At 32.3% G+C, this 26,375-nt stretch overlaps 1 protein-coding gene across 1 annotated transcript; it reads right to left on the minus strand.

Moving 5' to 3' along the window:
• Window positions 1-2,352: 2,352 nt before the first annotated feature.
• On the minus strand, window positions 2,353-25,513 carry LOC129224468 (mitochondrial inner membrane protein OXA1L-like). The gene is made up of 9 exons (XM_054858920.1): window positions 25,308-25,513; window positions 23,450-23,605; window positions 21,900-22,170; window positions 18,907-19,050; window positions 14,793-14,878; window positions 13,191-13,355; window positions 11,335-11,439; window positions 7,133-7,295; window positions 2,353-2,574 (listed from the first exon to the last, which is right to left on the minus strand). The coding sequence occupies exons 1-9, from the start codon at window positions 25,410-25,412 to the stop codon at window positions 2,390-2,392; spliced, it is 1,380 nt and encodes a 459-aa protein (XP_054714895.1). The 5' UTR covers window positions 25,413-25,513; the 3' UTR covers window positions 2,353-2,389.
• Window positions 25,514-26,375: the final 862 nt, after the last annotated feature.

Below are 26,375 nucleotides of genomic sequence, written 5' to 3' on the forward strand. Positions count from 1 at the left end.
AGACTAAGACTATTTTAAAAGCAAATTCTTTATTGATTACATAACTATAGACACATTAACGAACAGTGAAATAAGTACAGTAAAACCTGTAAAGTTGACCACCTGTCTATGTTGACCGCTTTTGTCTGGAACGGAATTAGTCCTATCTTATATAATGAAGGAAAACCTTTGTAACTTGACCACCTCTCTATCTTGACCACCTGTCTATCTTGACCACTAATGAACAACAAATTTAGTTTGGAGTATTGTAAAAAACCCTTTGTAAGTTGACCACTTGGTTTATTTTTTAAAATTTTATTTAGCAAATTATTTTTTTATTATTTTATTTTTTTTATAGCTTTCCAAGAATATTTTTGATGTCAGACCAGCATTTTACCAACTAAATGAAACAGCAGCATAACTAAACCTCCTTTTGAGTTTGAGTAGATCATCATGGGGTTATAAATGTATATGAGAAAAAAATAAAGCAAAAAATTTGTAATTTTTAATTAGCTATGAATTTTTAGGAACTATTAATATCAAATGAGTAACTTTTCATAAACAATAAGACTTTTTTTTAGATCAATTCACTGAAATTTTAAATTTGCATGACACATTATATGTCATTCTGGGAAAATAATCTCTAAAAATATTTAAATAACATTTTAAATTATTGTTTCAAAGTAATGCTAAACAATGAAAGTGAGTTGAACAGAAAGAATAAGTGTCAATTAGTCAAAAAATGAATACATGGTGCAAGAAATGACAAAAAAAAAAAAAAAAAATCATTACCCCCTTTATAAGTTGACCACCTGTCTAAGTTGACCACCAAAGTACTGCACCGCAAGTGGTCAACTTACACAGGTTTCACTGTATCTAATATTTAGTATGCATTCCCTTGTTCTTGATGAACATTTTAAGTCTTTTTGGCATACTTTTCACAAGGTTTACACCATTTCTTAACTTTTTAAAAAAGGAGGTAAAAAATAGTTCGTACTCACTATTATATATACTCACATACACATACTCACTAATTACCTAAAGCTAACTTTAAATATAACAGACCACACTAATAAAAAGAACGAGTGAACTGTTTAAGCTGATTGAGGTTATGTTCCTGGTAAGTAGATAAACAAAGAACATAAACAAAGCAGACAGTGCTGCCACCTACAAACAATAAATTATGCTAAAATAACGTAATAATCAGTGTACATTATGTACAGTACTTTAACAGTAAAATAAATAGTATTTTAGTACAAATAGTGTCCAAAAACAAAAAAAAACTCTTTAGTCTAATAATTTGGCCAGCACTGTATATGACTTACACGCATAATTGATCTTGTTCAAAAAAAATTTCCCTCCTTTCCCCTATGCATTCTTGGTGTAATCTAGCTTGATATAATTCAAATTAAGCTGTTTGCACCATTTGCTCAAATGTGTAAAATCCATTTGCTATGAGGAGCGATACTTTTTTAGCTTTTACATGTTTTTTATAAAATGTTATCATTTTAGTTAGGATGTAATTATGTTATTGATCTATCTAAAGCTATTGCATAGACGAATATTGTCTTCTACTTACTTTGTGGATTATCCACAAATTCGGTTATCCGATATGAGTTAGTATACAACTCTGTTGCTCTCATAGAACTTGAATTAAACACTTCAAAACACTGCTGGCAAGTAAAAAAAAAGCTGATAAACAAATTGAAAAAATTAATTATACATCACTTATGAATGATAGATTTTTAAAAAGTATAAATAAATTTAAGACATCAAATAGTAAAATTTCTGAAAGTGTCACGAAAATCTAAGAAATCAAGTTAGGATTTTTTTTTTTGTTTCGTTGATTTGACACAGAATGACACAAATCCTAAAAAATAGGGCCTTTCATTAATTTTTAGTGCTTTTGACTACAAAATATGGCTTTTAGAGGGGACCCTACAAACAATACTTGAAAATAGGGCCTTTATAGAGACTTTTGAGGGCCTGTGGGAACCCTGACAGTGGTTCTAGAGCAATGGCACCCTTCTCAGGTACTGCAGAACCCCCCCCCCCCCCACTCCTCCCTGTTCTTCCAAAAAAGGATCAAAAGAATCCTTTAAACATCCCAATAAAAAATTCAATGGTGCAAGTTATAGTCTAGAACCTCTTCCTCAGGGATTCAGGCTCATATGAATTTTATTAAGGAATGCCCACTGCCTATGGACTACCTGCATGGGGTCCCTCTTTTAAAGTAATGAAACACGCACCTGGATAAAAAGCTAAGAAACACCAGGATTTACTTCAAGTACACGAAAATGGAAACAAATTGAAGTAAACAAATGAGGCAATTCTGATTTTAGTAAACAAAATAACCTATGCAACCACACAAAACAGAATTAAAACTATTTTATTTACAATGTGACATATTTTATGTTTTGTGACTTCTACTAGATATATTTCGACTCGCTGCGGCAGCAGCATTAGCTGGTCTAGGTTTTGTTGGATCATAAGCATAAGTCCTAGGCACTGGTCCAGTACCAGATTTTTGGAATCTTATTTCATCAGTCTTCCTCCTGTCTTCGACAGCAGCTAAAACTCTCTGATCTTCAATAGCTGTAATGGAAAATATATGTTATTGTACAGGCATGCACTAACATTTTATAGTATACAGTACCAGTACAATATTTTTGGAACGGAGGTCCATTCTCCCAAAGAATGATCCCCCTCTCCCTAAAAATTTCAACAACATATTCTGCAGTGGCAGATCTAGCCGATCATTTTGGGCGGGGCCATTTGAAATTTTTAAATGAACTTGCTTGGGATGTTTGTCCACTGGTGATCTCTCAACTGCCAGACAGGGCCGGATTTAGGGGAGGGCAAGTGGGGCTGCTGCCTCGGGGCCTCCACAACAAAGGGGGGCCCTCCACAATGAAATTTTTACAAACTATCCTAACTTTCATAGGTCAGCAAATTTTACCTTTTTTCTCCCCTATAAATAATTATAATAATAATATAAAAAAATAAATAGCAGTAATTTCATGATGTATATTTTCTATTAAAGTGCTGATCGAAAATATCGGATATATACATATATATCAAAATATTCAGATATGTATCAAAGTATCGGATATTTTCGAAAATATGATGATCTTTTCGAACCCTGATTAGGGGCCTCCACACTTCCAAATCCGGCCCTGCTGCCAGATCATTGATTTTTTCAAAATACCACCACCTCACCCATCTTCAAGTTTTTACACGAAGTTTGAATTTAAAAATAACAATAGAAATATGGTGAGTTTATAAAATTTAAGAAAAGGTTAATATCGAAAAATTCTTTAAGTAAAATTTATTGCTTAGAAGAAAAAGATGTCATAAGTTAAACATTCTTTAAAACTCAATTTTCAGTTGTGTCAGTGAATGGCTGAAGGTGGGGGAGATTTACAGCGAAAATTTTTTGAAATGTAAGTTTAACTGCAGTTGTAGATTTTTGGTGGCAAGGAAAAGAAATTTGGGGTGTCCCAGAAGTGTTTTCTAAACTAAAGTAAAAATCGCAATTTCTCGCTTTTGTTTTGGGGGGGGGGGGGGGGCTAGTTTTAGAGGAAAAGGTGGATTTGGTTCCCTCCCGATTTTTTTTCAAAAATGAAGTTCGTTTCTACTGTTGTTAAAGATGCCGGCAGCTTTCTTCTGGGAATTTTTCGACTATGAAATTTAAAAAATGCTATCTTAGGGTGTGAGATCTATTCTTTTTTGGTAGGAATATGTGTGTGGTTTTCAGCTGATCAATATTTAACTGGAAAATGTATTCATTTTAATGAAAATATTTCTTTTTTCTTTTGGTGGGGAGGGGGGGGGGGGAATGGAAAATGGAATCTGAAAAACTAAAGAACAAAAGGAGGGGTTGAAGAATTGGTTTAAGGAAAGAAACATTCTTTCAAGTAATTTCAAGTTGTATGAATTTCTGACTAAATTTGTTTTACTAAACTGTAAAAAAGGAAAACAAATCTTTTGAAACTGGTTATAATTTTTAAAAAATTCCAGGTTTTTCTGCACACAAAAGTAAATTGCCTTGACTTTTTCCTGACATTTCCAGTACGAAAAATTTCCCTAACATTTCCAGGTTTTCCAGGTAGATAGACACCCTGTTTTGTTCCAACTGTACTAAGTATTTCAGATAAATTCTTTATTCTTTGGGCAGGAGGAATTTCACTTGATTCTGATTCTTCACTGCCTGACCAATAAAATGCATTCATTCGATTAAAGTATTATCATCTGCTTTTTTTGAATGCATAAATATAGTTTTTATTTTTATCGATTTTTTTTTTAAATTTATGAATATTTTTAGATATTAAAGCTACATTTAGTGATTTTTAAAAAAGACTTGCCTTTTTATTGGGAATTTCTTTTGGGTTGGATAGTTGCAAATTATCTTATTACTTAACTTTAAATGCTTGGCTATGGTGGTTTTGGATGACGTTAAGCGTTATTTAAAAAAGATGCTTTTTCTTTGAAAGAGGCAGCTTTGGAGGACTGTTGATATCATCCAAGCAGGATTTTCTTTTTTTTAATTACTTTATGCAATACACTTGGAGCTTATGTAAAATCATGTGTGCACATTTCAATTGACAAAACAAACTTGTTTTTTCTATTTTGGAGTGGGAATTGAAATTTATATAAGCTTAAAAAGCTTTATTTATTTATTTTTTTTTAACATATAGCACGATTACAGCCGTGCAGGTAACAGCTAGTTAATTTACTACAAGCTAGCTGTTAAGTTTCACTTTTTATCAGTTACACTCAAGGCCAGACTATGGTTTTTGAAGATACTGGACTCAATTTATTTTAACCAATTCAGCTTACTCTATATAGTAAAATATTTTGATACCTGCGCATTGAAGGTGTTAAAACAATTTCAAATCTAGCGTAAATTAATATTACAATAAAGAGATGATATAGTACATATATGATAATTGTTAAACATTATAATAGAAGATGTCGTCAAACTTTGCAGGTTGCAGTAAGCCATAAATATCAAAATCATGTGATAAATTGAATAGTTTAAACATAGACTACTCTTGGAGCAATTTTGGAGTTTTCAAAAGAAATTAAATTTTTAAGGAGAATGTTTTTTCTTGATTTAATATTTACAGCTTGCTACAGTGCAATATGAAATGAGTCTAATTAAAACTTTACCTACAGATTTGGTGCCCCTCAAATGTTGGCACCCTGGGTCTGTGCCCCATGTGCCCATGTCTTAATCTGGCCCTGATTACGCTAGTGGTACCCAACCTAAAGCCAGCGGTCCACATCTGGAACACTCAACTGATATGTGTGGCCCGGTGCTTTAGCCAATGTTGCGAAGTGAAAAGCACGATTAGTGTTAATGTCACAAATTTGGAGCCAAATATTCAGTAATTGGTTTCCGAAAAATGCACTGAATAAATTTGGCATCAAAGTAATGATAACAAGAATTATTGGTCAATAATTTTAATTCCTTTTTCATATTTTCTCCTTTAAATTTAGAAAAGAAAGAAATATTTTGAAATGTTGTGTGTGTTCTGGCTAGCAAGAATTATTTTAATTTAACATGAAGTGCAGCCCTTGGGTGGATGAGCGTTGGGCACCACTGAGTTACACCATTAGAATATGTTTTTAAAGTTAAAACAAATGAGGAAATGGTACAAGAAGTGGTACATATAAGTAGAAAATATTTCAGGGGAAGAGAGAGCTAGAAACTGGGAACTTGGTTGCATTAATATAAGAGTACAGTCGAATCCCGACTTACGTGACAGATGTGTTCCAAGACCCCTCGCGTATATCGAAATTTCGCGTTGTGGAAAAGGGTATGCGTAAAAACTTTTATAAACATATCCAATTATTTTAGACACTTGTAAACACCATCTCAAATTGTTAAAAACCATTTCTTAACTATACAGTACTGTTTCTTACATAAAAAAACTGAATTTTTATTTGTATTTTAAATTTAAAAAGAACGTTTTATTCAGCATAAAATGTTGCTACGATGCACAAAATCAATAATCAATGGACAAGAAAGATATACAATAAACGAGTACGGTGCGTACAGTATGTAGTAAGAAAAACAAATGCACTATAGTTTTACTGTACAGTGGATCCAGTAATGATGTTTGTAACTTAAAAAAGTGAATATGATGATTTATGCTGCATGATCCTAAATATTTTTAAATACACAATACAGTTGCTTCTTTAGTTCTTTTATAACCTTTCCATCTATGGCAACGAAACACCCCTCTTCCCGGTTTCTTAAATTCACAATACAAGAACAGCTTCCATTTTCATAATTTTTAAATTTTGCTTAGATACTACTTGATGAACTTTTACGAACTTCCTTTTTCTTGACTTTTAACTGCCCACCATATGGAGGATTCACTCATACCTAATTGTCGTGCTACCTTCGGCGCATTTGTTCAAGCACATGATCTAAAGTTTTTCTTTAACTGTCAGAAACACTACTTCCGCTTTCTCTCTCTCTATATTCACAAGTTGAAACAGCGCTCTTAGGTGTCATTATATTTCAACAACTTTCACATTTAGAATGAAAAAAAAAAGAAAAATGAGGAGTAATTATTTGTATAGGGGGCATTCCACGGTATTTTGGACATTATGTAGAGTCCGTAACGTGACCTTTTTTGCCATAACTTTTTAATTTACCGTTTGATTTGCAAATTATTTTAATTTGAGCTAGTGTGTTGGTAGGAAAAGATCAAAATAAAATAACATGCTAATCAAACAGTAAATTAAAAAGTTATGGCAAAAAAGGTCACGTTACGGACTCTACATAAATGTCAAAAATACCTTGGAATGCCCCATAGGCGATGTATTAGACTTGTACAATGTGGGAACTTCCGCTCTCAGTGATGCTAAAGAGATGAAAGTCCATTAACGAAAAAACATTTTTAGTAGCCAATAACAAAGCCGATACGGCCACCGTGATTCCCTTCCGAAAATTTTCGAGTGGCTGGCGAGGAATTTGCGTTATGTCTAAAATTCTTTACTGGTGAAAAAACTCGCATTATAGCCATTTCGCATAAGTTGGATTGCGTTTTAGCGGGAGTGGACTGTATATTGAATTTCTAATGCAGCTTATTTTAATTTTTCCCTTAAAAAAATATCAGTGAACAAGTACTCTACTCACCATCCTTTACTCCTTTCACAAATCCTTTTTTCGGAAGCATGAACTGCGGATCTACTGGAACCTGTTTTGGCAAGTTCAAATATTTACGAACTGGCTCAAGCTTCAGAATTGAAACTATTCCCAAAGTGCAGAAATTATTTGCACACCAATAATAAAGAACAGCCTAGAATAAAGAATTCAAAATTAAAACAAAACGTAAAGGCACAATTAACGAAACAACGTAAATAAATTATTAGACTACTTACAATTTAATCAATCATATGGATCTTATATGTTTTACCAACGATACAAGTCATAATCAAGTTCAAATTTAAATGTACGTTTCAATCCATCTCTATACTTTCTTCAAACTTTATTAAGTTCTATTTAAATTTGCTTTTTAAGCTATTTCTGCACTTTTTTAAAACTTTATTTATTTTCTTTTGAACATTTATTGGAAATAGTAAAAACATGTATATACAGAAACACAAAGGTGCATTTAAATCCTTAAAGGAACAAGGGAGACACATGTCTCCCCAAAGTTTAAAATTTTCTTTATGAATAACATGATACAAATAATTTGCAAATTATATTTTCCCCATGTTACTGAGACTTCAAAACCTTAATACAGTAAACTCCCGATTATCGGCGGTCGGGTTATCCGCTGCTCGGATTATCCGCGGGTCTTTTCACTATTTTTTTTAAACAGTCATTAAATGCTTTTAAAACTTTTGATCGTGTTATTGTTCGTTTTTAGATTTTACATATGTATATTTTTTACTTTCAATGTTAGCAAATGGAATGTAGCTATGTTTTTAACAAAAATGTAAATGTATGTGTAAGTGTTATTCATATTTTTTAGCTATTGTATACAGTAGTATCGTTTTTTAATTATTATTCTGATTATCCGCGGTTTTCGCTTATCCGCGGTTACCATGCCACCCTATTCCGCGGATAATCGGGAGTTTACTGTAATAGTAAAAAAGCTATTACTGTTCAAAATTATGCAGTAGTTTTATCTTGAAAAACATCATAAATAAAATATACAAATTGGAAACATTTCATTTCTGCTAGTGGTGTGACATCAATGTTGATGTTTTCGAAACATCAAAGTTTTTACCATCAATGTTATTTTGATGTTAATGTTTTATATTCAAACCAAAAATGTCCTTAAAAAATGTGAATATGTTTACAGTTATGACGAAAGCTTAATTATAAATTAGTTATTGCGAGATCAATCTCATTCAAAAGAATTCTCAATCATTAATTGTCTATAGAAGTAGACTTAAACTGCAATAAAGTTAACAATTATTTTTTCCAGGGCACTGTTAAGAATATTGAGTGTTTATAAAGTTTTCCCCAAATATAAACGAGTTTTTATTATAGTTTTCTTCTAAGATATAAATGTGAACCTGTATTACTGTCCTATGCCCTCAATAAGTCATTTAAAAAAAAAAAACATAATTTTACTTGAAATCTACTTAGTATGCATTTCAAGTCACTATATCATCGCCTCAGAGAAACACTAGGATATCTTGCTGTTGTTTCTGAGATTAGATGTCTTATGTTGAGCAACGATATTTATAATCTTAAAACGTGATTTCAGTTTAAAATATAATTTGTACAATTTTTTTATGATGTAACTCCACTGGAAATAAGTAAAGGGTGGTTTTTTTAGAGGTATAGAACTTTAAGTCGGGAACACTGTTTGATCTGTGGGCCATTTTGATACTTGTCACTTGTTTTGTGTTTAGTTCGGTTTGCCATTTCATCATGAATAGACAACAGGAGAATGCAACAAGCCGCACAGCGCGTGTCACAATTGATTTATCGAAAGAAACTTTCGGTGAACGAATAATTTCGCTTGATGGACCCGTGAATGGCCTGCGAGATCATGTGACTCTGGACTATTTGTTGTGGGGCTGTGTGAAGTCTCAGGTCTACACCGATAAGCCACAGACGATGACGCCTTGGACAAGAACATTCGCCACATATCACTCACATACGGCCCCCATTGCTGCAAAAAGTGATAGAAAATTGGACTTCCCGATTAGACGTTCTCCAAGCCATCCGAAGTGGCCATATACCAGAAATCACATTTAAATAAAAATGGCAAGGAATCATCTTTTGAATAAAGCCAAATTCATGGCGATTTATATCGTTTAACGGTGTTTTATTTGAACCTAAAGTTCTATACCTCTAAAAAAACACCCTTTATAATACTAGAACAATCATTTATTATGTGTTATATTTTCTTTTCACTTCTTCACCTTTATTTTTCTTTCCAACCTTTTTGTATGTATATGTTATCAGCTTTCAAAACTTTTACAAATTTCTCCATAATTGATTTGCATTAATTATTGAATAACTTATTTTCAGTTTTTATTTCATTCAGATGGAAAGTCAAAAGATGTTATGAAATTATTCCAATTAATTTGTATTGAGGATGAAGTTTATAGTATTCCAAATGCCTAAGTTATTTATCTCTTTTGCATTAAATAATTTGGAATGTTAATAATTAATTGTTATTATTATTACTAGCTTTTCTTTGACAGTTCAAAAATCGTCTTTAAATTCTAGCAATAAAATATTTTTTACAGTTTATTATGCAGAAATATGCATTAAAAAGTTCTATTTTCTAGAACATCAATGTTTCAAAACAACATCAATGTTTTGAGGCACTAGACGCAAACGTTGAAAGCTGTGTGCTTTTTATCGTCATCTTGATAAAAAACAAAGTTGTTTCCAATAACCAAACTTTTAGCTAAGAGTTTAAAATTGGTTTTTAAAATATTTAAATGAACAGAATGATTTATTATTTCATCAAAAAATTCCAAACTACCAAGTCCTGATGCTGATATGCACCCTTCCACAAGAACCCCTTCACCGTCCTGATTAACTGATCCAACTAAGTTCTTAAGATCAAGTTCCCCATTTTTTCTTCTATTGACAATTATACAACAATTTAACCAAAAATGTTGAATTTAATTTCATCTGTAAGTAAGACGTTATTCCAAAACGCTTGGAGCTTATTTATCATTTATTTTGCGACAAAAAGCGTAAGCTTTCTGTTTTTCGCAAGAACAAGAAATTTCTGCGGGAAGAGTTTCCATTTAATCCAGTTAATCAGAGAACTTGGCGAGTAATTTTAGGTGAAAATTAAATGTAAGTTTATTCATAAAATTCCACAGAAACTGTTACAGCACTCAAATGTGTATTTTTCATAAATTTTTTAACTGTAAATCTCCGAAAATGCTTTTTCAACTTTGCCGGTTGACCTAATCTTGCCTTGTTTTTGATCCGATTCTTTTCTTTAAAAATTTTATCAAGCACTTTACTATGGAATGGAATAAATTAACTAAATTAGAGACATTTCAAACCAATTTACCGCTACTGTGAGGAAAAATTCAAATTTCGAATGGTGTTTGGATTTTTTTTTACAAATACCAGCCATTTTAAAGTAATAAGAACAATATTAAGGAATAAATATACAAAACCTTAAAGCCTAATGACTCTTAAGGGTCAACACAATGCAAAAATAATAAAAAAACGACATATGATAATTTCAATCATATTTTTATTCGAAAATATTTGAGTGTACGATGACTTTTGTGGCGTATTATTTCTCTGTCTCTTCGTTTTTTGACCCATTTCAAAAAGAAGATCCGTCAATATTTTGAAAAAACTACAGAGTTTTATTTAGAATGACATCGGAATGATGTGAAAAAACATTAGACTTTATATTCGAATTCGGTTTCGCATTATTTTGGTTTTACTAAAAAATTTTAAAGTGTAGGAACACTTTTGGGAGTCACTGTAGATATATGTTCAATCCATTTACACAAAATCTGCTGAGTCAATTTTCACAAAACTTAATACACGTTATCTACGTTGCCATTAAATAGTTTTATGCATAAAAACCGTTGCTACTACACTGCAAAGCTTATGGTCCTTAAACAGTTAATTTGACACATCCCTGAGAAAGGAAATAGTCAATATATTTTAAAGGGAATGCTTAAGAAAACAAAGAGTATACCACTGATATTTAAAACAAGTTGTAATGAGCTGCAGAAGCTTAAATAAAAAGTCACATGTAAGTAGTATTAACAAAGAAATAAGATTTGTGTCAGTCGAAAACTTTAGTAATGTATTTTTAAAAAATTAAAAAAGCTATTTGAAACAATTTCAAGCATAAGATTTCGATCTGTAAAAAAACAACTTACAGCTGGGAAATTAATGCAAAAAGGTAGAGCAATAACAGGCATTGCTTGTACAAAATATTTAGCAAGTTTCAGGTTTTCCAGTTTTACTCCGGATTCAGCACCAATCTTGAAAAGAAAAGAAAACAATTAACAATCATGAGAGATTGCATTATTGAGTGGTATCATCAACAATATTAAAAGTTACTGTTAAGACATAAAAATGAAATATCCAACAATTTTGCTTCTTTATACACATTATTGCAACAAAAGTTTCCTAAATGCAAATTCACAACTTAATTGTTACTCTCACATTATCCAATGAAAAACTTTGGGATTGTTTAAAAAAAAGGTAATGTCAATAACAAGACAGGAGGCAGATGCCCTTTGAGACATCTGCCTCCAACTTGGTTATTGACTATTCCAAACTGAGGAGTCCGTAGCGAAGACAAAACTACTATCTCTGGATGCAATAAGCAGGCTGTCGGTATGATGCATTTAGTTCTGCCTTGGCCAGGGCTTGACTAACTAAACGTGAGGCCTAAGGCCCAGAATAATTTGGAGCCCCCTCTATATTCTATCATTTTAACTCGGCGGAAAATAATGTTTAACTTTTCCGTAGTGTCAATACAATCCCTTTGGGACCCTTGGGTATAGCGCCCTGAAGCCCTGTGCAGTCACACTGTATTCCCGAGCCTAGCACTACTACTGCTTTTTTACATTCATTTTTAGACAAAAAACTTTAAAAGATCAATTAAATAGTGAAGAGGATATTAACCCCCACCACCCCACACAAACATTCGAAAGAAAAAATTGATCATTTACCAAAAATTTCTTTTTTCCGAGTACTTCATTTGACAGTTTATTTAAAAAAATCTATTAAAAAAAAAAAAAACTAGTTTCTATGCTTAATTTTGCATGAAATTCAAGAAATAAAGCTCTCTTACTCATACAGAACCATTTAAATAAGAAAATTACTAACAAAGTATCAGAAGAATTGTTTTCCTATTAATAAATCATTGATATTTTTACTACTTTCTTAAAAATTACACGATTATTTAATGCTATGCATAGGTTTTTCAAAAATTGAGACACCGTAGGAAGATGAGGCCCAAGGCTAATTGGTCTGTGAGGTAATCAGGCCTGGCCCTGGCAAAATGAAGTAATCTACTGCTTATTAGGTATTTTCTTCATTTAAGGAGTTAAACTGCACTGCTGCTTGCGGACTCTCACTGCTGTGCCAAAGTTAATTTTAGCTACCAGTTTGACGGTAATCTTAGCTTCGATGAGACGACATCTGCCACCGATTTAGTTATAAACTATTCTAGACTGATGAGCCTATAACAAGGACAAAACTGCAGTCTCTGGATATCAAAACCGTGTTCTCGGTATACTGCATGTAACTGAATTTGAAATTCTCTTTTTTTTTTGCTTCAAGGGCATTGAAAAGGAAAACATGTCTAGTACTCAGACCTCGACTTAAAGTCACCTACAAATAAAGTAACTGTTTCAATATCCAGGCTAGTTGAACAGGAATTCTTTGTTATTAACTATTGGACATAAGATTGGTCCACAATCTTTTATTGGCAAAATTGATAACAAAAACTTTTAAATGCTTAACGTTTCATGCATTTTTTAAGAAAATATAACTAATAAGAACCTCTACTTTCTTTTTCCATTTTTTTTTCTAATTTTTCTTTTCTATTACATTAAAATTTCCAGAAATTTTACATATCAACCCCTGCTGTTGAGGAGCTCATATCTTCTAAGGGAAAAATGCCATTTTAGTTTAGTTTGGTGCAAAAAGAAATTTAATCGGCAATCTGCATGCTTACCGGAAAAAATTGAAAAATATTATTCCAAATTCAACTATTACTGACCTTCAATACGATATATAGAGTGCCACATGCGATGATTGGCATTACATAAATAGGATCTGGAATAGTTAAATCCGTTGCCCACCATATGCCACCCTCTTTCATGCTTTCAACGGGAGCTTTGGCCATTGCTCTCAGTCCAAGAAAAAATGACAGGAAAACTGGTGCCTGAAATTACAGAAAACATAGTCAAAGATCATGCATAAAAAATTTGTCATTTTTTGCTGAATTAGGTCCTACGTTTTCTTAGGGGGGGGGGTGTTCAAGCCGCAGGGCCCGATTAAGATATCAGGGGGCCCTATGTAGTCAACCCTTTCAATATTAGACATTGGCAAAAACAGTTTTAGCTATTGGTTAAAAATAAATAGCCATTTTGGGGCCCCTAAAAAGTAGGGGCCCTAGGCCATGGCCTAGTTGGCTTACTCAGTAATCAGGCCCTGTGAAGCGCCACCTATTCTGGGTTAAAAACCCTGGCTGTAAACAGATTAAGGAGTCTATAGTTCAGAGCGACTGAAAGCATGTTGCTCTCGCTTGTATGTAACTGGGTTTAAAATAAAGAATTACAGTCCACTTTGTATAGTTCAACTTAGTTTATTGGTTGTTTGGTTTCAATGGTAGCTCACATCAAATTGCAAAGGAACCCGCTCAAGAAACGATAATTCTTAATGGAAGTAAAAGCGGGGGGAGGGGGGAGATCAAAATATAATTGAAAGGCACTTTGTGCTTGACACGTTAGGCCAAACACGAGTGCACAGGAGAGGGTGGGCATACTCTGATAGATGTTTTGCGGAGTTTCGATGATTGAGAGATATTTCGTCTCAAAACACCTGATAGAACATGGTGCAGAACTCAGCTGTGTTATGACAAAGATGGTGTTCTGTGGTAGTTTATGATTCTTAAAATGGGCATAGCCAGAGGGGGGTAACGGCCCCTCCCTAGAAGAGAATCTCCGACTCTCATGCTCTTTTAAAATGTAACCAAAAATAATTTAATTTGCAACTTTAGGACCTCAATTTCGAAATATATCCGGGAGTGAGCTAAGCTTTTTCTGCCCATGTATTTATCATTTTATGTTTTAACTGAATTTTGCTTTGTTTTTAGTTGGTGGAGCATTTTACTTGAACTTCAAGATCAATAAATGTTTTTTTTTTCCATTTGGGAGATTATTTTGCAAGTAATTGGCTTCATTTAATTATTTAGCAAATTATTTTTTGTTTTCATGTAACTTTTAGTCATGATAAATGGCTCGTTTAGTTTAAAAGTTTTTTCTTAGAATTTATGGTATTTACAAGTAGGTTTCTCTAATTCTGACTGAACACAGTGGTTGGTAATAAACACCTCCCCGAAAAATAATCACCAAGATTGAAATTGTACTTAGAGCCACCTATTACAGAAAAGTACTTTGAAAACTACCTCTCCAATTCCAGGGGGGGGGGGGGGGGGTATTTTGGGCCCTACTGATTTTTTTTTTTTTTTTTTTTTTTGAGGGAAGGACTACAATTTATACATTCAGGCCTGAAAGACAATTTCATAAAAAGTATGTTGATTATATAATTTTAACTTCAAGTACTAAAAAACAATCACAAAGTACTAAAAAAATACTACCTGCAACATTGGCAACATTGCATTTTTCAAAGGACTAATTTTGTGCTCTTTCATGAAATACATAATTTCAGTTGCATACCTAGAAGCTGAAAATAGAAAATTCATTCAGAACCTCTATATTTTTAACTGTAAGATTCATACATAATTGAAAGCTTAAATGAACTGATTCATATTTTTCACAGCTATAAACACTAAAGAACACAAAAATATATCTTGGGGTGAGTATTACAACTAGGTAATTACAAATTTGACAAAATACGGGCAATAGCAAAGAAAAGTTTCACTAGGTTAAGTTTACAAGATAATATGGAAGTGGCGCACACAAGGGGAGGGTCCAGGGTGTCTGACCCCTCCCATCACCTTAAAGTTTTTCTGAATGACCATTATCCCATGTATGTAGTACATAAAATACAGTAGGCGCCGCTTAATGGGGACAAATACAATTTGATAACAATAACCGAAAATAATCCAGGAGACACAAAATAATGATTTTTTTCAATTAAGGTGCATTTATTTTGGCAACCTCAAATTAAAATCACAATGACTCAAATGAACGCATTTTAAATTATAAATTATTAAATTAACAGAATGGAAATATCTAAATTATAAAAAGTTAAAGCTAAATTATGCAATTTTCAATCACATAGTAATAGGTGAAGTAAAATATGACTGTTTTCCCTGGCATTCATAAACCAGTTTCAAAACACATTCAGCTTTTCTGTCTTTTCCAGCATGGTTTTGCTTGTTGTTTAAATTTTAATTTAACTTTGCTTTGTTTTCAATCTCGACACAATTCTTTAACAGTTTACAGAGTAATGGCAACAATGGAGGTCCTGCATCAATGCCTGCAACATGTCCAGCAGCTGATTCTTTTTAGGTGCAAAAGAAAGTTTTCTTAGGGGGAGTCTGTGGTCACTGGGGGGAGAACTTTCTGTAGTTTCATTCCTAGAAATATTTTGAACTGCTATTGAAAACCACAAAATGCTACACAGAAAGTTAGTCTCGTCAGGGTTTGCCTATGTATTTCGGTTAATTGAGGAACAAAAATGGGGGAAAAAATTAAAAGTTAATGAAAAAGTGATAACAATAAACGAAGACGCTGATTAAAATATCCTACTTTTTTTACGTGTGTTAACATACAAGTGTTCCGGGACTTTGTGATTCTGATAACATTAAGCGAATGATAACATTAACAGTGATCACATTAAGCGGCGCCTACTGTAATTCCAAGTAAGGGTAACAATAATTTCAGATTTAACAAATAAAAATATTAAACTTATTTTCTCTCTTTCTTCCTTTGCAAAATCGAACTGTGAACATAAATTGTTCTATAATGATGATTTTTCTTTGATGTTTTTATTTTTAACTATGAGAAACGTAAATACATTCATCTTGTGCTTTCTGGAATTTAAATTCAGTATTTGTTATTAATAAATTTATTTTACTAACTAATGCTAAGTAATTATTCAATATATTTTTTTAATGTGTTTTGTTCCCGACAATCGATAAAATCAAAAGAATGTGTTTGGATGCAAATCGGAGCATGATATGAGAATGGTGGACTTTTGATACTGGACCCCACCCCCCCTTGAAAAATTCCTGTGTGTGCCACTGCAACTAGGTAATTGTCATAGATGATTCCCAGGTACCACATGGAATTTTAAAAACAAGATAAGTTGATTATTGTCAGGCTTCCTAAATTGAATATAATACAACAATATCACATGAAAAGCATTATTCTTAAAAAATATATATGTTTCAAACATTTGGTATCAAATACCTCTAACTAATTATCAAGAATATTCTAAGTGATATAACTGGGATTTTCCAAGTATATAACTAGATTTCATACCACCTCTGTTGAAAATGTTTGTTTTAAAGAAGATACAAATAGTTATAACTGAAAAAAATAACTGAAATAATATTAAAGTTTTTCTCAAAACAGCTGAATTGTAAACTAGTTGTAGTGCCCTCTCTAATCATAAACAATAGTTCACAATATATAAAACATTTGCACTAGAGACGTACTGAGTACTCGGTAACTACTCGGTACTCGGCCAATTTGCCGAGTACTCGGTACTCGGCCAAATTCTGATCAGATACTCGGCCAATACCGAATAGTTGCAAAAAATTGAATATTGTCCAAGACACATACTAAAATTTATAAAAAAAGAGCAAGCATTATATTCTGCAATCATTTACAATTAAAATTTATAAGTCAAATTTAAATTTTGAGAAAAATGAAGTTTGTAATGCTTCAATGGAATAAATCTTTATTATGTCCCCAAAGTTAATAAAACTTTTTTATTAAAAATTATGCAAAAAAGGTAAGTATAGAAAATATGGAATTTTTATATTAAAAATGGATTTTTGCTACAAACAAAAATTAGTTATAAAAAATATAAAAATACCTTTGCTTAAAAAATAAAATTAAATAAAACAACGTTAAAAGCACAGTGCAGGAACACTGCAGACACGTGTTTTGGCGTTACAAGGACTTTCTTTTTCAATGCACAAAATGGGAGCTCGTGGATTTAAAGGCATCCGACAAAAGTCGGATTTTTTTGTTGTATGTCTTTACATTCTTTAGCTCACATGTTATGCACTGAAAAAGACGTTCCTTGTAACGGGGGGGGGGGGGGGGGGGGGGGGGGGGGCAGAAACACGTGTCTGCAGTGCTCCTGTACATTTATTTTATCTGCTTTTAAAAATTATTTATGTTTGGCGGACTAGAGCTATAATTGATTGGTATACAGTGAAACCCCTCCTAACGGACACCCCTCTTATGCGGACAATTTTTAATTCCCCAGTTCCAATGCAAATAACATTATTAAACCCCTGTCCTGCGGACACCTCTCTACTGCGTACAAAAAAAAAATTGTCCACATTAGAGGGATTTCAATGTAATTTGTTTTAATTCCAATTTGATTAATCATACCTTTTATTTATTTATTTTTAATTTTAAAAATAATTTTTTTGTAAAATTTTTGACACAAACAAAATTGTTTAAATATAATGCATAATTAAATTTCAGCAGGAATTTAGTTTTAAAAACTATTATATGGACAAGGAGGTCTAGACTACTTTTCAATTTATAATTCTAATTCTTTGGAACAATTGAAAAACTTCCGAGTTTTTTTAAATAAGTTATAACTAAATTATGATAAAAAATTAGAGATAGGATCAGCTGAAGTAAGTGTGACATAGGGGGGAGACTGAGGCTTATAAGTTTTTAAAATGGTCTCACTGTAATACTGAATGTAACCTGTAACCTTATTCAAATCAAGCTCTTGAACTCAGCAGCAGAATTTCTTTCAGAAACCTGTAGGGCAAATTAAACATTTCCAAAATAGTCTGCAAGATAAACCTGCCTTAGATTGATTGAATAATATAATCTAAATGAGCACAGTTTATTGAGATAGTTTGTTTTTGAGACTAAAATTTACAATGCTAAAGAATTTAGAAATCAGTTTCAAAGTTAGATCATTCAAATTTTGATATCTTTTTTGTAAACAATTGGATTAAACCTTTCCTGCAAAAAATTAACAAGATACCTTTTACATATTTAGCAGGGCTGCCCATCCTCTCCCCCCCCCCATGCAAGTTCAATGGCGCAAATCCCCCCCCCATTTTCCTCAACTCCCCCCCTTCTGTTTTCAGCTCTTTTTTATTTTATTTATTTATTTTTTCAATCAATTTTAATTTATTTTCTTTTTAATATTTTTTATTTATTTATGTATTTAATTATTTTTAATTACTATTATTATTTTATTAGAAAATTTCTGTGCTACACCAATGACACACACAACACAAATTAAATAAGTGAAATAAAAAATTAACCGAATAAAATAAAATAAAATAAATACTAACTTAAATTAAAAATAAATAAATAAATAAAAAGCAATTTTAAAAATCTCCCCCTCCCAAAAAAAAAAAAATTTTGATGGCACAACTTGTGCCGTAATCCCCCCTTGTGAGCACCCTTGATATTTAGCATAAACAGATAACATTGAGACAAATAACGGGAACGTGGATATGTGACCCCAATTATCATATCTCTAATGGTAGAGTAAATAAAATAGTTTGAAAGAGGCTAATGAGGAACCGGGTTCACCTTCAACACTGTTGCCAGTCCGTCTCGCTTCTCCAAATTTCATCTGCAAGAATTGGAGCTGTGGCATATGATTGCTCATATTGATGGCATTCCTCTGTGTTTTAATTAATAACGGCACTAACAAAATTCTAGCAGTAACTGTACCTACAAATAGAAAACCAAATTTATATTTCCATCTGAAAACTTTGAATTTAAAAAACAAAAAGTATTTGCAGTCAAATAATGTAATTGTCATTCTGGCAGTGGCGAATTTACCATGTCACAATTCACAGTCCTTCTTCCTCAACCACCAAATTTCCAAGAGGCGCAGCCACGGGAGTGTTTTGTGTTTTCGGGATTAAAACCCTTCCCAGAATTTTAAAACATTCATTTCCCCTGTACAAATCAAGGGAAAAAAACAGTACTTAAATTTTTCCAAGCCAGATAGGTTGCAATAAAATATTTTATTGCTTTTCATTATCGGGAAGCAGTCACAAATTATTTTCCAGTTCTTATATAAAATACAAGTAATATTTCTTGATGAATACCCCTACAGTTTATAGACAGGGCTGGCCGGATTGGACCCAATTGGGCTGGACCCAATGGGTTTTTTTGAAAAAACCCATTTAAAAAAACCCATTATTTAGCCCACTTTTGGGTTTTTAAAACTTTTCTGAGAACTTTTTTTTTTAAATAATTAATTTAAATACTTTTACAATTTAAACTTCTTTTTTATTTCTTCTTCACAATAGGCAATGGACATAAAAAATGAATTTTGAACTTTAATAGTATTTCTTAACTCTTAAGGGCATTAAAAAATGCTTTAAAGATTTTGAATAAATATATTTAACTTTTTTCCTTCAACTGGTCAATAAGGAACTCAAATTATCTTGACTAAGTCCTGTCACGTCAGATTTTCTCAATATTTGCAGATTGTACAAAGAATACTACTTCAGCTAAAAGGCTCTCATGTGAATTATTTTCTGCAAACCAACACGTCAAAAAACTCGAATAAACAAGGTATATTTTTTGGAAATTAACAGGTTTCACAAATGGTCGGACAGAAAACGTAATAGGATGTACAGTATTTTCATTATCTTACGAAAAAGTTTAATATTTCATACTCTGTACACAGAAATAGAAAAACAGGCAACATAAAATTCAAAGAAATGTCTTGATTAAGCTGGAATTCAGTAAAAAGGGATTTAAACTACTTGAGGTTCTACAGTAGTTTTGCATAACAAAATGAAATACAATAAAGTAAAATACAAAAAAAAAATGTCGAAATTAAAAACGAACAAATAAACAATAGATTTTATCACTCAAGAAGTAACTTTGCCTTAACTGTTGGTAATCATGGAAACTAAAAAAATCTGAAACTTCACAATTCTTGAATTTTGTCGTCTTTTATACCTTTCTTCAGAAAACGCTGAATTTTCCAGCTTTTTTTATCAAGACAATTTTTGTGCTTTGTCCATATACTTATGCTACAATATGCTACGAGTACCCCACCTTTCCCCTAAAAAAAGACAAAAAAAACCCACATTTCTTTTAAAAAACCCAGCTTTAGTTGGGTTTTTTTGGGTTTTATTTAAAAAAACCCAAAAAACCCTGGGTCCATGGGCTTTTTTAAAAAAACCCGGGTTTTTGCCAATTCTGTTTATAGAGAGCTAAAATGGTCTCAATAAAGAGCTACACTGTATCATGGAGACTCAGCACTTCCAGGTCTGCAAAAATTCTTTGAGAGCGGAAACAAACCACACCGGATTTTCTGAGGCTCCTTCCCGATTCTGATCGAAATCGTTATTAGTTGGCAATTGACATTCATAAAGACATCGATACATTTTAAATGATCTTGCTAAACAAACCCACAAAAAATGCATAAGGTTAAAGTAAAACTAATGATAAATATACTGCGCTTTTCCCCACTTTCTCCGTTTTAAAGTCATTCTAATATCAATACTTATTACTAATTATTTTTAATCGAGTGACATAAATGAATCATTACTAATCCATAGAAACTCTTTGATTAAATGTATTGAATATTTTCACATTATTAATGAATGAGGAAGAAAGCAACACAATTTCTGATTTCGAAAACTCCCTACCTGAAAACGTTTCTGGCTGCACAACCGCCCCCTCCCCCACAACTATAGGGCACCCAAAGGGGGTACAAAACTGCTCATGATAAATGTTTTACTTAGTTTTGAAATAGATAAAGGGGCCCTCCAAAGATGAATTGTGAAGCAAAACTCGCACTGCAGTCAGGTACTCTTGTATACTTTGACCTCGACTATCATATCGTGGGACAAGAAATCATTTTTTAGAAATGCCTTTATTTTGCATGCACTTAAAATTCAGGAGTTCAAAACAGTAGATAGTTTCCTTTAAGATGTAGAGATTAAAGGAGCAGATTTTTGTTCTTTACTTTTATGTTATTTTGCGCAAAGAAGTAATCTTATTCAACAAAGCCATCTATTAATGATTATACTCAAAACATGTTTTTGTTTCTTAAAATGATTTGAAAAGCATAACTGCATAATTAATGTGATAAAATTGCTAGTCAAAAGTGTAAGCATACAACAGATATATTATACAAATATTTTTTTCCTCCATAATATTTTTCGATAATTTTAGTTTATCAAAGCAATATTTTTGAAATTTAGAGCAACTTTGAAATTCTTCCGAAGAAGATTTAGACAGAAAAAAGGAAGAAGAAGAAAAAATAGGAACATTTTTTGTAAAAAAAAAAGTAGGAAAAGTTAGATGGGCAAAGGACCTCTAAATCTGACTTAAAAAAAAAGTTTGGCCAATTTAAATTTTAATTGCCCCTAAAAACAGCTGAAGAAAAACCACAATAATTCTCCTTGTTTTTTTTTTTTTAATAATTAACCACATCAATAAAAATGCTTCTGGTATCAGTCAAATTCTGGAAATTTCACATTTCCATATGGCATAGTGCGAAAAAAAGATGCCAAAATAACAATAAATATAGTGACAATAAAGTATCTTACATGCTACTATTGCCAACCACCATGGCATGTCACACTGAATATGCAAATACTCTAAGAACATTTGCACCAACCCAACAGGTGTCCAGTGGCCTAGGTCCAAGCTAGCCAATGATGGTTCCACAACTTTCTCAAGGGTACTTGATATAGCTGATACAGATTCTACAACATCAGTTGTAGGAAGAGTAAGATCAGTTAGTGCTGTTGAATCCTGAACAAAGGATGATGATTCAGTAGAAGTTGTAGACACGTTTTTGGGATCAGTGTAAATAACCTACAAAATAGCTGCCATTAGTGCTGACAAAATTTTATATATTTTTTTTCAAGTTAAGATTTAACTTCATTGATGTCTACAGACCAATTATAAAATTTAACAAAGTTTCTCCTCTTTAAAAAGTCAACTTCTACCATCATGCTTACCTGCGCATTAATTGCCCTGGTATAGTAATACAGGGTTCACATTAAGCATTCACTACCATGCCAAAAAATCTGGCCAAAAATCTCTGGTTTGGCTAATGGACTATTCCTCGAAATTTTCACAAAAAAAAAAAAACATTCTCCTTGATGCTCAAAATTATGTCATAAAATAAAAATTTCGTAAGAGGAAAACACCTCAACACATTAGAAATTCCCGTGAAGTCACTGGCTTCCTTGAGAAATGCTTGTTGTAGAATGAAAATAAAATGTCTTACATATTGTCTGTAAATGTTTGTTTTAACTTAAGTATTCTGCACGTTAAAAAAAAAAAGTAAGTGTGCTTTTTTATAGTTATACTTTGTTTTCAGATTTTTTCTAGAGAAAAAAAATTCTAAAATTGAGATTTATCAAAATTAATTAGTCATTCAGACTTTGGCAAGCCCATCATTTCAAACTCAAAACCAGGCCTACTTATATATGAAAACATTCATTTTGCGGGGAGTATTTACCCCTCTGACCCCCTTCCCCCAAATGATGAGCCTGGCCTGTGGCTAAGACTTTTGGAATTTAGCTAAAATGTAAGATTTGACTAATTTGCTGACTGACAATTTAAAATCCCTTGTACAGGCTCTGGTAGTCACCAGCTAGTTTTGAAGCAATTTAATAACTTCTCCAAATGAAATTTGTCTTCCATTTGAAGAAAAAAAAAACCCTCCTTCATAAAGAGCATATGAATTGAATTTTAACTCATTAGTAAGGTTTAAGGTACAAATTTTACTGCAATGAATTTTATACCCCCAGAATTTTTTATAATTTGTAGTCTTGAAAATACATTTTAGCTTCAAATTTTTCAAAAACTTTCCATTCCACTTTGGGTGTCACCACCCAGATGGGTCACACCCAGAGAGGACCTCCCCCCCCCCCTTATTGAGGCCACTGCATGTAGTATAGTTAGTGGGTCTTAATACAAGGAATTTCTCTAATTTTTAGGCAATGTTTGGCTCAACTCATTTTTTCTACTAATTCAGCTCAAAATGATAACAAAGTTTTAAAAAAACTTAATTTTGACAATACATCGAATAGGTACAGTATAAGACATCAATTTATTCACTATTGAGAAGATTTAGCCCACTTACCTGAAACTTTTCGTTTGAAGTTGTTGACATGCATGAAACAAAATTGACAGAAGTACTTGGGAAGCGACTAAATTTTTCAAAAAAAAGTTTTGACTGATGTGTATAATGACGGCAAAAGGCATTGTTGCGATGTGTAGAAAAACTAAGCCCTTGTATCTGCAATAGAGATAAATAATAACAAAATGATGAACAGATTGAATTGAATAACAAAAAGAAGGGATTGATGAAATTAGAGAAGTTTCAAGGGGTAAACCATAAGTAATATAAATAAATAAAACAACACAAAACTAAGAGTGTTACCAAACATAGAGCAACTTTAATAAGCTGCAAGTTACCGTCCTTAAGTCAGGGCTAGGGCAGAACTACATGCATTTACCAACAGCCCAGTTACGACATCTAGAGCTAGCAAGTTTAAATCCTTGGTACAGACTCATCAGTCCAGAACAGGTAAAAAATGAGCTGGAGGCGGGTGTCCTGTCACAAAAAGCTAAGATTATCTTCAAACAGGTAGCATAAAATTAATTTTGCAGAAGGGAGAAACTGGTGTCTTCAGGTACTGTGACCAGGCAATCAGCATGTGCAAAAAGCAACTGTATTTTACAACAAAGTCATCCAATAGCCATTGCTCTCATGTTGCAGATGAAACAAAAAAATATTTGAATAAAGTATGCAATGAAAATAGGTTAAAATATTTCTTCAGAGTTTTGGATCTATTTTAAACATAGGCATTTTGTTTGATAGTTGACTAAATTTTTCAAAATTGTGTCCCTTGACAAATCGCTTTTTAACACTTGTAACCTCTATTAACTGTTTTAATTTACATATGAATCTTGTCCCATTTGATGTCACAGGAAATGCATAAATTTAACCTATTCATTAAAAATCATAGAAAGATCTATATTGCATACTTTTATAAAGCTAAGATAAAAGCATTTATGGCAATTTTTTCTTTTTCTTTTTTTCATGGTAAAATCACAGGTCTTGTGACATCATTTTTATTTGTTTATTTATTTTTTTCGACTATTATTTTCTTGATTACCAAATGAATATTACTAATGATATTGGGATAATTTTTCCAAATATTTCACAAGTGTTAAGGTTCAGAAATGTGTTATAACCTGTGGTCATTCTTCATAGCCAAATTAGTGGAGAACTACAATTTTTGCTTTTTTCATTATTTTGGTTTTGAAAAACAACAGGAATATTTAAAGGTCCTGAAAAAACTTTAGTTCTAAACAGGCCCATCACTTTAAAATGTTTTGTTACATTATGTTTTTAAAATCCAGGGAGAGATCAATTGACCTCCCCCCCCCCCCTCATGATCACCCAAATGGTAAGCCTGGTTCTAAAGTATTAAAAATTCGCACACAGAGTGTGAACATAGAAAGGCAAAGAGGGACCTAGAAAGCTTAGCTAATTGACGCTTAAGCTGTAAATGTGACATGATTTACATTTTGAACAGCACTTTCTGAAACTGCAAGATCGCTTTTTAAATTATTCTAATCATTAAAAAAAATGCTTGATTTAAATCGAAATGATTTTAATCAATGATTTTGTTTAAAAACCAATCGATTTAAATCAACGAAAGGGGTTCTTTTGTATCTCCGAAACGTGTGAACACAGCATTCTTGCTGATTTGTGCATTGTTATGTTGCTTGTTTCTTTATTTACTTGGTTTGCAATGTTTAAAATACGGAATATATTTGAAACTTCTTACTTTAACATACTTAAAATCTGCACAAAAAATGTAATGAAATAATTATTTATATTTTTTGTCTATTTCCAAAGGATAGTATAACTAATAACAAATGATAAAGGAATAACTTAGCAACCGGCGAAAAGAAGAGGTAAAATTTACATCTGTTAAGTACGCAACACTTGCGCATGTAGCATGATGATTCCTTTGTCGCAATTTTAGAGCCACACATCGGCTAGTTGGATTGAATATCTTACTCAACGTCATGATTATTTTTAAATATTTTAAGTTTACATTATATCACAAAACACATTGCGAAGGTCAAAAATTTTAATGTTTACTTCTTGTTATTACAAGTTGTTGCCAAAAGAAAAGTTAAAGCTATAAAAATATTTTGTTGCCAAATTTTAAGTAATGATCATGTGAAAGTATGGCTTCCCTGTAGTTCAAAATTTCGTTTTTTAGAAACTGCTGCCCTCAAACCCTATCTTTTCAAAGAAATCCTGAAACAATTTTAGTTTCGAAAAAGATTTTGGAAGGAGCCTCCAAATCCATCCCTCCCTTATTACTAAACAAAGCCTGAAGTCGCGATTTCTGGACCTCAATTTCGAAACATTTTCAAAGAAAAACCGTCTGCAACTTTCTTCTAGTAACGATAGGGCATCCCCCTAATTCTCCCTACCATAAAAGATAACATACATTTCTTTTTTGTTTTTAAGTCTTCAATGTTGAAAATTTCCCACGAAAATTCGAATCCCTTAGCGTTACCAAAGATAATCCTAACTGCTTGAGTCTTACAAACTTCCATTTTGAAACTTGCCTAAAAATGAAGAGTTTCCTCTTTCCCCTCTCCTAACATCCCCAAATATAGCCTACATTTTCGTTTTTTAGAATTGAACGATAAAAAATTCCAGGAGAGAGCCACACAGAACCTACTTCCTCATTCCCTTATGCCATATTAAAAGATAGTTTAAATTGCGATTTTAATACTTGAATTTCACTTAAATTCCTTCCGAAGCCCCGACCCCCGTAATGCCACCAAAGACAGTCTGGAATTTTATTTTAATTTTGAAACGAGTTTAGGAGGAATCCACACAGCTCCAAAGAGTTCTATAATAGGGTAGAGTCTGAATCTGGCAACATTTCCATGTTCCAGCATGAGGAAAAATAACAGTGGCAGAATACAAAAAATTGTATTGATTCCGAGTCAAATGAAACATTTACCACTCT

Source organism: Uloborus diversus, chromosome 6, assembly GCF_026930045.1.
Source record: "Uloborus diversus isolate 005 chromosome 6, Udiv.v.3.1, whole genome shotgun sequence".
Lineage (NCBI taxonomy): Eukaryota > Metazoa > Arthropoda > Arachnida > Araneae > Uloboridae > Uloborus > Uloborus diversus.

Excerpts from the sequence above, each read along its gene's own strand:
- LOC129224468 (XM_054858920.1), bottom strand. The coding sequence starts at position 25,412 with ATGACGTTGAGTAAGATATTCAATCCAACTAGCCGATGTGTGGCTCTA. Across the intron at positions 13,356-14,792 it reads CAATGTTGCCAATGTTGCAG|GCACCAGTTTTCCTGTCATT; the intron begins GTAGTATTTTTT and ends CTGTAATTTCAG. Across the intron at positions 2,575-7,132 it reads TGTGAAAGGAGTAAAGGATG|CTATTGAAGATCAGAGAGTT; the intron begins GTGAGTAGAGTA and ends TTTCCATTACAG.